The sequence below is a fragment of the Macaca mulatta genome, chromosome 12, assembly GCF_049350105.2.
Source record: "Macaca mulatta isolate MMU2019108-1 chromosome 12, T2T-MMU8v2.0, whole genome shotgun sequence".
NCBI lineage: Eukaryota > Metazoa > Chordata > Mammalia > Primates > Cercopithecidae > Macaca > Macaca mulatta.
The window spans coordinates 17,306,358-17,318,477 of NC_133417.1; the positions used below are offsets into that span (position 1 = coordinate 17,306,358).

At 39.6% G+C, this 12,120-nt stretch overlaps 1 protein-coding gene across 2 annotated transcripts in view; it reads right to left on the reverse strand.

Moving 5' to 3' along the window:
* Positions 1-12,120, reverse strand: part of EPB41L5 (erythrocyte membrane protein band 4.1 like 5) — a 166,574-nt gene that overhangs the window by 4,964 nt on the left and 149,490 nt on the right. The window contains exons 21-24 of one of the 2 annotated variants that reach the window (XM_015109912.3): positions 10,491-10,584; positions 6,492-6,566; positions 3,887-3,928; positions 3,396-3,523 (exon numbers count right to left, since the gene is read on the reverse strand). In XM_015109912.3, coding sequence (XP_014965398.2) covers positions 3,396-3,523; positions 3,887-3,928; positions 6,492-6,566; positions 10,491-10,584 — 339 coding nt within the window. Of the gene's footprint in view, positions 1-3,395; positions 3,527-3,886; positions 3,929-6,491; positions 6,567-10,490; positions 10,585-12,120 lie in introns of both variants that reach the window. The other variant, XM_015109911.3, reaches the window with a different exon arrangement.

Genomic DNA, 12,120 nt, shown 5'->3' on the forward strand with positions numbered 1-12,120 from the left:
GCAAGGGTGGTGGGATGGCAGATGGGTGAAATGGGCATAAATACTTTCAACCAATCCCCATATTCTCAGCCCCACCTTGTATCCCATCTTCACAAATATCTGGTACCTATAATTTCGTTGCCTTTTCAGGGTTCTGCAGTGTGAACTGACTTGCTTTTTATTTTCTGTTTCTACTCCCTCCCCGATTCAGGCTTAGATCTTAGTTTACTCCACTCTGCTAAACTGGTTACCACTTATCATTTAGCTGCTTCCCAAAACTTGTTGAGATCTCTTAATTGCTGATGTCTCCTCTCCTGTTCTTTGTCCTCATGACTTGATGCCTTTGAAACACAGTATCACACAGAAAACACTGCAAAGTAAATCTAAATCTGTGGAGAGGGGACCCAGTCATCATTTTAAAAAATTACTATGGCATCCGTATATTAAAGCACATAAGGCATGAGTCTACAGCTTGAACAACTTTTTGCAAATTGAATACACCTCTGTAATCAGCATGCAGAATATGAAACAGAACACTACTAGCACTCCCAAAGCTGCTTTTGGGCTCTCTTTTATTCATCAGCACATCAAGGGTAACCATTATAGAGTTGTGCTTCTGTTTGAACTTGACTTTGTTTATCCTTATTACAGTGCAGAAACTGCAAGATGAACCCCAGAGATCTCCATCTCTAGCCATTCACACTCCTATGTAATCTCTAGCCCTTGGGTGTGGAAAGGACTTGTGACTTGCTTTAACCAGCAACAGAATACAGCAAAGGTAAAAGGATGTCATTTCTGTGATTAGACTATATAAGATTGTGATTTCTGTCTTGCTAGCAGACTCTACTGTTTTCTCAGTTTGCATGCTGGAATAAAGTAAGCAACTACTTTGGAGAGGCCCACATAGTAAGGACTGAGGGCAGCTTCTTGCCAATCACCAGCTAGGAACTGAGTTCCTTAGTCTAACAGGTCTTCAGATCCTGAATCCTGCCAAGAGCCCTGGCTGGTGCCCCTTCTTCCATTGAGCCTTCAGATGAAAACCTGGCCTTCACCAATATTTGACTGTAGCCTGTGAGAGACCCTGAAGTAGAGAACCCAGCTCAGCCACATCCAGATTCCTGAGCCACAGAAAATGAGATTATAGTGTGTATTGCTGGAAGCTGCTAAGTTTGTGGTAAGGTGTTGCACGGAAGTAGAGAATTAATACAATTATGTTTATGTGATTCATCTACACCGCTATATTTTAGTTGTAGTTATTTTCACTGTTCTTTTCTAATATTTAGTCAACTGCTAATGTGCATTTGGAAGGTTTTCAGTTTGGACTATTATGAATATAGGTGCTATAAAAATTCCTGTACATGTCTTTTGATGGACGTATATTCATATTTCCATTGGGTATGTACATGAAAATAGAATCACTGAATCATTGGGTATGTTCAGCTGTATTGCCAAACCTATTTCCAATGTGATTACTCCAGTTTACAGAGTTTCAGTTGCCCTGTATCTTCACCAACACTTGCTACTATGTATCTTTCATTTTAGCCATTCTGGTGATAATGTAGCACTGTCACATGGTAGTTTGAATTTACACTCCCCAAGACTAATCAAGTTGCATACTGTCTAGAATGCTTACCAGCCATTTGGATATCGGTTTGTGAACTGCCTATTCATGCTTTTTGCCCATTTTTCTATTATGCTGTCTTTAGCTTACTTATTTGGAAGAGCTCTTTATAAATTCTAGATATGAATGGGTCCTTTGCCATACAAAGTTAATACTGGGGTTGGGGAGAAAGGAGAATGGAAGGGGTGAGAGAGGGAGACAGAGACAGAAGGAGGGATGGAGAACAAATGTTTTCTCCTATTCTGTAGTTTCCCCTTCCATAATATCTTGAAATTACATCTTTTGATGAACAAAATTTCTTGATGTAATCCAAGTGATTTTTTTTCCTGTAAGACTAAAGCTCCTTGTGAGCTGTTTAAAAAAACTTTGCCTATTCTAAGGTCAGAAGTAAGTTCACTCATATTTTCTTCTATAAGTTTATTATCTGATGTTTCATATTTAGATCTGCAATCCATCCAGAATAGATTTTTGTGAATGGTATGGAGTTGGGTCAAGATTGTTTTTTTCCCACAGGGACAACTAATCTGTCCGGCTGATTTACTAAAAGACCATTCTTTCCTCACAGCATTGCACCATCACTTTTTTCATAAACCAGAAAACTGTATTACACATGAGTTTGTTTCTAGACTCTATTCTGTTCCACTGATCTGTAATTTTTATCTCTTTAGCCCTTTATTACTCCTTTCCATGAGTTTTAGTAAGAAACAGAGATAAGCTCTGCTTTTATCTGCAATTTTTAATTTGAAAGTCCTTAAGAGCTCACATTTTATTGTGTAAATTCAATTACAAAGCATTACCATCAGGTTCTCTGTATGCAGCTCTATTTTTACAGTGATAATTAGTAGGCATACAAATGCTTAGAAAAATAATCCATTACATTTGTATAAAGTGCTCTCTTACTAGATGGAAGCTTCCCAAATGCAGGTCTCTCATCTGTCTTGTTCACTGTTATCTTCAGTGTCAGATATCAGTCAATGCCTGGTCCATCACGGACATTCAATAAGTGTTTGCTGAGTGAGTAATATGCTACTTTAAACTCTGTGAGAACAATTTTTAAATTAAACTGAATTTCTTTCAAGTTAATAATCTCTAATAATTCCCCCTACCTTTCTCTAATTAGGAAAGCATGTATTTCAGCTGACCCACATTTTCAAGAGGATATGTGAAATGGGGGATATAATCAGAAAAAAAGGTCTGAGGTAGAAGTGAAGGCAATTCTAAATCTTTTGTAAAACAGGTGCAGTTATGGTTCTAGCAATCAAAAGTTGAAGAACCAGATGCTGAACAAAAAGCTCTAGTTTTTGAGTCTAGTTTCTGTTTGTGGCAAGCAGTGCGTTGAAATGAGCTCACAATATGTGTCGGTAAAGGCATCTCAGGGCTCTCACCCTGGGAGTATTCTCCCTTACCCATTTGTACTGCACCTCTTGCCCTGTGTTGACGGGCACTATCATTCATCACTATTATAGTAGGCATGAGCATAACAGTAAAGCATCAAAGGAAACAATACAAACTGATTTTAAAACAAATATTAAAATTTAAAGATAAGCCTGTTAATATCTTCAGCAAAGACTTGATAAAGAAATGCTAATAGAAAATACTTCATAATTTTGTAGAAAATTGCTACTGACAAGAAAAAGCCACTACACTAAATAACAAACAGAAAAAAGATTTATCCAATTTCAATATAGTTCAGTTAGGGAAGAATCAACATTGCTGTTTTAGAGATAATAAGTTGTATTATTTTTTTCCTCCTAATAGATGCCTAAGAACTGCAATTGAGAAATAATTTTCTCACCTGGTCACAGCATCTACCAAGAATGGCGCTGGGGGAGAGATCAGTGAGATTCCATCTTTATTACCGTGTCCCTCCTTCCCTGCCAAAAGCATTTCACATCCCGCAAGTCCATTAGACATGGCACCGCTCTGCTGTGGGAGATACACACACATCTAAATACAGAGGTAACAATACCTGCCTGGTCAGCACTTCAGCTCCAAATCAAGCTTCACTACTGAATATGAGAGTAAGTAAGATAGTTTTGATAATTATGACTGTTTTGTTTTGTTAACTATTCTTCGTCTCAGACTTTTACTTTTGTTTCTGCCAGCATCCTGACAAACACTTACAACCAGAAAGGGTAAACCACTAGCTTGAAGCCATTAAGTTCATTTAACAAGGCTTTGATAACAACTCTCACATTTTTAAGGAAAAACAAAGAACCCAGTAATCCTTTAGGCCTTACCCTGAGAGGGTAGCCAGAAGAAAAATCACAAATAACATGAACTTACCGGAACAATCCACCGGGGTGTGATCATGGATGTGGAAGACACCTAAAATAATTTTATGTATTTACTTTTTGGAAAGACTGACTTATTTTCATACTTATAATACTTACATCTATTACAAAATCCATTCTAGGAGGGCAATTCTTAATGGTGTTCCTTGAGCTGACGTGGACTTCCAAATCCAAGACCCTTTTCTATTATACAACACAGATGCTATCCGTCACCACTTAAGAAAGTGTCATAATTTTGAGAATCTCTTATCTAAAAATTTACCATTCAAGAATCTATTACTACTTTCAGTTCACTTAATAGGACTGCCCCTACCCCACACCCACTATTCAGTTTAACATTTTATTCTCTGAAATTTCAGTTAATTACAAATAATGATAGCCTTCTTGGTTGCAGCCTGAACAATGGATTGTGACTAATCCAAATAAACAGCACAAAGAAAGTACACAGAAAAAATAATCTGTTTAGATGCAGATCATTCTCTAATTATCATGTATGCATGAAGAAAGCAGCAATAAAAACACCCATACTGCTCCTGGTTCACAAGGCCTTTGATATATTATTTTTAAATGTCTAGCTTTCTATTACAGATCTTCTATGTGTAGAATTATAAACTAATGAAACCCACCCATTTTACTAGTAATTTAGACTAGTCCTTGCATTGGTGGCCTTAGATACTCTTAAGAAAAAACTAATGTAAGTCCAGGTATTAATAAATTAGATAACCACCAAAAGAATAAAAACACAGGCTGGGCGTAGTGGCACACGCCTGTAATCCCAGCATATTGAGAGGGCGAGGCAGACAGATCATGAGGTCAAGAGATCAAGACCATCCAGGCCAACGTGATGAAACCCTGTCTCTACTAAAAATACAAAAATTATCTGGGTGTGGTGGCATGCGCCTGTAGCCCCAGCTACTCGGGAGGCTGAGGCAGGAGAATCGCTTGGAGGCGGAGGTTGCAGCGAGCTGAGATCGCGCCACTGCACTCCAGCCTGGCAAAAAAGTGAGACTCCATCTCAAAAACAAAAACAAAAACAAAACCCAACCCACAAAGTATGAGTTTCCTACCAATATTTTTTAGATGCATGTTAACAGCAGGAAATAAGAGAAAAAAATATCATAAGTAGTAAACAAAAAATAGTTTGACAGACTTTTCCAGACTTGCAGTTAACTCTTATCCTTTGGTAAAGTCTTTGTTTATTAATCTATGCTGGTCATTCCCAAAGGGTGGTTCCCACACCACATCTGCATCACCTGGGAACATGTTAGAAACACAACTTTTCAGACCCCACCCAAGATATACCAAAATTAGAAACTTTGAGGTGGGGCCCAGCAATCTTGTGTGTTAACATCCCCTCAAAGTGATTGTGATATACACAAAAATTGGAGGATTAATGATGTAAGCAAACATTCGATACCACAGAAAGCATCATCTGTATTTCCAAGCCTTCAGGATGGCATCCAACTGCTACAGCAATACTTGTCACATCACTCATAAGGTACAAAGTTAGTCATTTCTTTTTTTTTTTTTTTTTTGAGACAGAGTCTCACTGTGTCACCCAGGCTGGAGTGCAGTGTCGCTATCTTGGCTCACTGCAAGCTCCGTCTCCCAGGTTCCAGCAATTCTCTTGCCTCAGCCTCCCAAGTAGCTGGGGTTACAGGTGTGCACCAACACCCCCGGCTAATTTTTGTATTTTCAGTAGAGACAGGGTTTCACCATGTTGGCCAGGCTGGTCTTGAACTCCTGACCTCAAGTGATCCGCCTGCTTTGGCCTCCCAAAGTGCTGGGATTACAGGCGTGAGCCACTGCGTCCAGCAAAATTAGTCATTTCTATCTCTCTCATCCCTGGAGGGAAGAAACTGTTTCAGTTGGCCCTCTATATCCATGAGTTCTGCATCTGCGGATTCAACCAACTGTGAATTGAAAATATTTGGAGGGGAAAAAAGGATGGTTGTGTCTGTACTGAACATGTGCAGACTTTTTTTCTTGTCATTATTTCCTAAACAATACCATATCTGTTTACCAGCATTTACACTGCATTAGATATTACAGGTAAGCTAGAGATGATTTAAAATATACTAGAGAATATGTGTAGGTTATATGCAAACACTACACCATTTTATATGAGATTTAAGCATGCGTGGATTTTGGTATCCAAGGGGAGTCCTGGAACCAATCCCCCACAGGTACTGAAGGACAATTATACTTACTAGAGTATCTTCCAGACTGTAATAATGATTGATATGTTCAATGCCATTCTTATGCTCTCATCTTTCTGTAAAACTTTTGTTAAAATTAAATATATCCTTATTGTCTTAAGAAGCTGTTTTATCCCCATGTTTTCTCTCATGTTATTTAATATGATGTTGAATTATAAAAGGCTTATAGAGACATGTGATTTCTATACAGTGATACACAAATTCAAAGTGGTAAAATTTTAGGAAAGAGAGGCAATGCTAAGTGGTTACTAAAACATAAACTCTTATCCAATGGAAAGTTTAACCATGAATTATTAAAAAGGAAAAAACTGGAATCTAGCAGGAACATTTTTCAAAACAGAAGTTTCTTTCCATCATACTGTTTTAAAGCATATTTACCTGAGGTGCAACTGTGTGATCAATCAGATTCTCGGTTAGAGATGCAAGCAAGGCATCCAATTCATCTGTAGCCTCCTATGGAAGACAGGAATCTAGAGTTGTTAAATGACCCCTTTATCATCAGACGTTAAGTTTTTTCCATATCCTCTCAATTTATAATTCTGACGCAGGCCTGATTAGTGTTAATCCTTTAAACACACAGGGACGCTAATGAATCATGGTTGTTAATGATTCCACTTCTGCATGGAGGGAAACCTATACTACAGTCAGGACGTGAAAAAGCTAAAGTGCCACGTAAATTTTCAAACAGCTGTTCTCCTAGACAAAACTTGGGTAGGGTTATGACTATTCTGGCTCTTAACTTTTTAATTACAAAAAATTTTTTTTGGCTGGATGCAGTGGCTCACACCTGTAATCCTGGCGCTCTGAGAGGCCAAGGCGGGAGGATCTCTTGAGCCCAGGAGTTCAAGACCAGCCTGGGCAATATAGTGAGACCTCATGTTCACAAAAACTGAGCAAAACTAGCTGGGCACAGTGGCACCCAGCTGTAGTCCCAGCTACTCAGGAGGCTGAGGTGGGAAGATCACTTGAGCCCGGGAGGTAGAGGCTGTAGTGAGCCAAGATTACACCACTGCACTCCAGCCTTGGTGACAGAGCGAGATTCTGCCTCAAAATGAATTTTAAAAAAGTAAATACAGCCAGATGTGGTGGCTCACGCCTGTAATCCCAGCACTTTGGGAGGCTGAGGTGGGTGGATAGTGAGGAAAGGAGATCTAGACCATCCTGGCTAACACAGTGAAACTCTGTCTCTACTAAAAATACAAAATATTAGCCAGGCCTGGTGGTGGGTGCCTGTAGTCCCAGCTACTCAGGAGGTTGAGGCAGGAGAATGGTGTGAACCTGGGAGGCAGAGGTTGCAGTGAGCCAAGATCGTGCCACTGCACTCCAGCCTGGGTGACAGAGCAAGACTCCATCTCAAAGAAAAAAAAAGCAAATACAATAAAATAATTTAAAAAAATTTTTTTTGAGACAAGGTCTTGCCCTATCCAGGCTGGAGTGCACTGGCACAAGCATAACTCAGTGCAGCCCCAACATCCTGGGCCTGAGCCATCCTCCCACCTCAGCCTCCCAAGCAGCTGGGACTACAGGTATGTGCCACCATGCCCAGCCAATTTTTTTTATAGAGACAGGGTCTCACTTATGTTGCCCAGGCTGATCTTGAACTCCTGGGTTCAAGTGATCCTCCTACCCTGGCCTCTCAAAGTGCTGGGATTACAAGTATGAGCCACTGTGCCCAGCCTCTTAACTTATAGACTAGAGGAGAATCGTACTACTCTGTATGGTAATATCACACTTTGAACTTAAAAACAAGCAAACAAACAAAAACCAGTAACAGGTCAGCACAGGAGACAGTGGATAAAGGAGATGCCTAAATTCCAAATGCTCCTTTATCTAGACTTATGGGTGCTTCTGTTCGTAAAATACTATATGAACTCTCTCCCTATAAATGTTAATGGATACTTTTGGTTAACCAGTACTTGAAGTACCTTACAGAGGACACAATTCTCTACTGTGAGGCAGGGGGTCTGGGAGAATTTTAAAACAACAAAAGATAAAATGCCAATCTGTCAATAAACAATAGGAACCTAGGGCATAGCACACAAGAAAAAAGGGCCCTTCATTCATACATTTCTTTCTTTCTTTTTTTTTTTTGGGGGGGGGAACATGGTCTTGCTCCGTCACCCACACTGTAGTGTAATGGTACAATCATAGCTCACTGCAGCCTGAATTTCCTGGGCTTACACAATCCTCCCACATCAGCTGCCCAAGAAGACAGGACTACAGGCATGTAAAACTATGCCTGGCTAATTTTTTTAAAAAAATTTTGTAGAGATGGGGTCTCCCTATGTTGCCCAGTCTTGTCTCAAACTCTGGCCTCAAACCATCTTACCGCCTTGGCCTAAAGTGCTGGGATTATAGGCATGAGCCATCACACTCAGCCACTCATTTACACATTTCCATTTCTGCCTATATGCCTTCACGCCTTGGAGAATCTCCTATTCATATTTCAACATGCAACTTAATTTAAACCACAAAAACATGAAAAATTGTTCTCCCTTATCTTCCCACCCTGCTGCCTGGACTAAGTGCACCATAACAGCTTGTGCAAGTCTCTCCCACAATGTATTACAATTCTCTCTCCCACTAGACTATAGGCAGTTAAGCTGAGACCATGTTTCATACATTCATTTTTGAATCTTTAATACTTAATAAGTTGTCTGGTACATATTATATATGCAATAAATCTTTGAACTAAATGTCCTTCTCTGCTTTAAAAACATCTCAGGTTCTCCTTAATGATTTCCAATGATTAGTCAATGTATCTTTTCAGATTTTAATCAGCAGAAAAGAAATGCCTGACTGAAGATATTTTAGGTTGGGTTTTTTCTTTAAGCCTACAAATCTGAAAGATACTTATATACCTAAATACCAACCATACACTTTCATTGAGTAGTGAGAATACAAGTAATTTTTAATTTTTCCTTTTTGTGAAGTATTTGGCAAATTACAAAAGATGTACATTATGCAATAAAAGAGACAAATGGTAAGTGTTCGTGCAAGGACAATTTTTAATTTAACTTGCAAATTAAAACATTCATTGGCAATAAACTGGGTTTCTATGATTTCTGAATTGGTAAGGGGTTTAGCAAGTGGATACAGAAAAGGCAGAAGTTGAGATGAGCTGGTTATGTTGCAATGTAGTTAGTGATAGGTCTCTGTTATTTCAAAAAGTTTGTTTCAATCAACAAATGTTTATTTAGTGTCTATTATGTGCCAGGTACTATTTGAGACACTTAGGCTACCTATAACCCCAGCATTTTGGGAGGCCAAGGTAGTAGAACTGCTTGAGGGCAGGAGTTTGAGACCAGCCTGAGGGATACAGCAACGAACAAAACAGGTCAAGTCTCTCACACAGCTTACATTCCCTAGAGCAGCAGTCCCCAACCTTTTTGGCACCAGGTACCAGTTTTGTGGAAGACGATTTTTCCAAGGACCAGGTTTGGGGGTGGGGTATGGTTTTGGGATGAAACTGTTCCACCTCAAATCATCAGGCATTAGATTCTTATAAGCAGTGAGCAACCTAGATCCCTCGTGTGCACAGTTCACAGTAGGGTTTGCACTCCTATGAGACTCTAACACCACAGCTGATCTGACAGGAAGTGGAACTCACACGACAATGGTTGCCTGCAGCTCACCTCCTGCTGTGTGGCCCAGTTCCTAACAGGCCATGCACCAGTACCGGTCCAAAGCACAGGGACTGGGGACCCCTGCCCTAGAGTAAATGAAACTACTAATTCAACAAGATCCCTTAATTCTTTCATCTAAGAAACACTTAGTCACTATTTGCATGCAACACTGTATCTTAAAAGGAAATATGAGTGAAAGCATAGCCAACATCCAAAACCAGCCCCAAAATATAAACAAAGTACACACAAACTGGAGAAGAATCCCTAAGGTCCTCTTGTGAGTGGTGTGGCAACAGGATTCTCCCTGGAGAACTGTGGCTCAATCCTTTTATCACATCTGTTTTTTTTCTGAGACAGTCTCACTCTATTACTCAGGCTGGAGTGCAGTGGTGTGATCTCAGTTCACTACAACCTCCACCTCCTATGCTCAAGTGATCCTTCTGTCTCAGCCTCCTGAGAAGCTGGGACCATAGGCACATGCCACCATGCCCAGCTAAGTTTTTGTGTTTTTCGTAGAGACAGGTTTTGCCATGTTGCTCAGGCTGGTCTCAAACTCCTGAGCTCAAGTGGTCCACATGCCTCGGCTTCCCAAAGTGCTGGAATTATAGGTGTGAGCCCCTGTGCTCAGCCGCTCTTCTCACATCTTAAGTCCCAGTGTCCATCAGTAATCACTGGATGACCTTGGTTACACTGCAAGATTCAATTCAAAATTGTCTTTGGCAAAAATTTTAAGAAGAAAAAGTATTCTTACCTTTAGAACAGAACCACTGTCGGCAGGTGTGATATACGTCAGAGTCTCAAGAGACTCTTTGGGGAGGGGCACATTATTCTCATTTAACATAGCACTAGGAAGAAAAAGATAAACTCACATCATATAGGACCTGGGTCCAGGCAGGATTTTCAAAGAAGGGGCTTAGGAAAGAAGTGCAACAAATTCATGTAGGGAAAGGTATATGAAAAAATGCTCAACATCACTAATCATCAGGGAAATGCAAATTCAAACTACGATGAGACATCATCTCACTCCAGTTAAAATGGCTTTATAATTAAAAAGATAGGCAATAACAGATGCTGGTGAGGACCCATAGAAAGGGTAACCCTCTTACGCTGCTGCTGGGAATATAAATTAGTACAGCAACTTTAAAGAACAGTATGGATGTTCTTCAGAAACTAAAAAGAGGATGACCATGTGGTCCAGCAATTCCATTACTGGGTAAACATCCAAAAGAAAGAAAATCAATATATCAAAAAGACACCTGCACTCCCATTCTTATTGTAGCTCTACTCACCACAGTCAAAATATGGAACTGACCTAAGTGCCCACCAAGTGCTTAATGTATTATCACATGTACCCTGAAACAAAGTACATCTATAGTGCATCAATATTTTAAAAAATGAAACCGTGGACAAAGAAGTAAAGGAAATCAAGAAAACAATGTGCCAACAAATGTAGAATATTAATAAATAAGAAAAATTATAAAAATGAATTAACAACTTTGAAGCTGAAAAGTGTAATTGTTTTTTAACTTCAGAGGTACATGTGCAGGTTTGTTATACAGGTAAACTTGTATCATGGGAGTTTGTTGTATAGATCATTCTGTCAGCCAGGTATGAAGCCTAGTACCCATTAGTTATTTTTCGTGATCCTCTCCCTCCTGGTGTGCTCCACCTTCTGACAGGCTCCACTGTCTGTTTCTCTCCTCTATGTTTCCATGTGTTCTCATCATTTAGCTACCACTTTACGCAGTATTTGGTTTTCTGTTCCTGTGTTAGTTTGCTAAGGATAATGGCCTCCAGCTCCACCCATGTTTCCGCAAAGGACACAATTTCATTCTATTTCATTCATTTTTATGGCTGTATAGTATTTCAAGGTGTGTACATACCACATTTTAAAAATCCAGTCTGCCACTGATGGGCATTTAGGTTGATTCCATGTCTTTGCTACTGTGAATAGTACTGGAATGAACATACGTGTGCATGTGTCTTTATGACAGAACGATTTATATTCCTTTGGGTATATACCCAGTAATGGGATTGCTGGGTTGAATGGTATTTGTTTTAGGTCTTTGAGGAATCACCCACTGTTTTTCCACAATGGCTAAACAAATTTACACTCCTACCAACAGTGTATAAGCGTTCCTGTTTCTCTGCAACCTCGCCTGTTATTGATTTTTTTTAAATAGCCATTCTGACTGGTTGAGTTGGTGTCTCACTGTGGTTTTGATTTGGATTTCTCTAATGATCAGCGATGTTGAACTGTTTTCTATATGCTTGTTGGCCACATATAAGTCTTCTTTTGAAAGGTGTCTGTTCAAGTCCTTTGCCCACTTTTTAATGTTTTTTTTTTCTTGTAAATTTGCTTAAGTTCCTTATAGATGCTG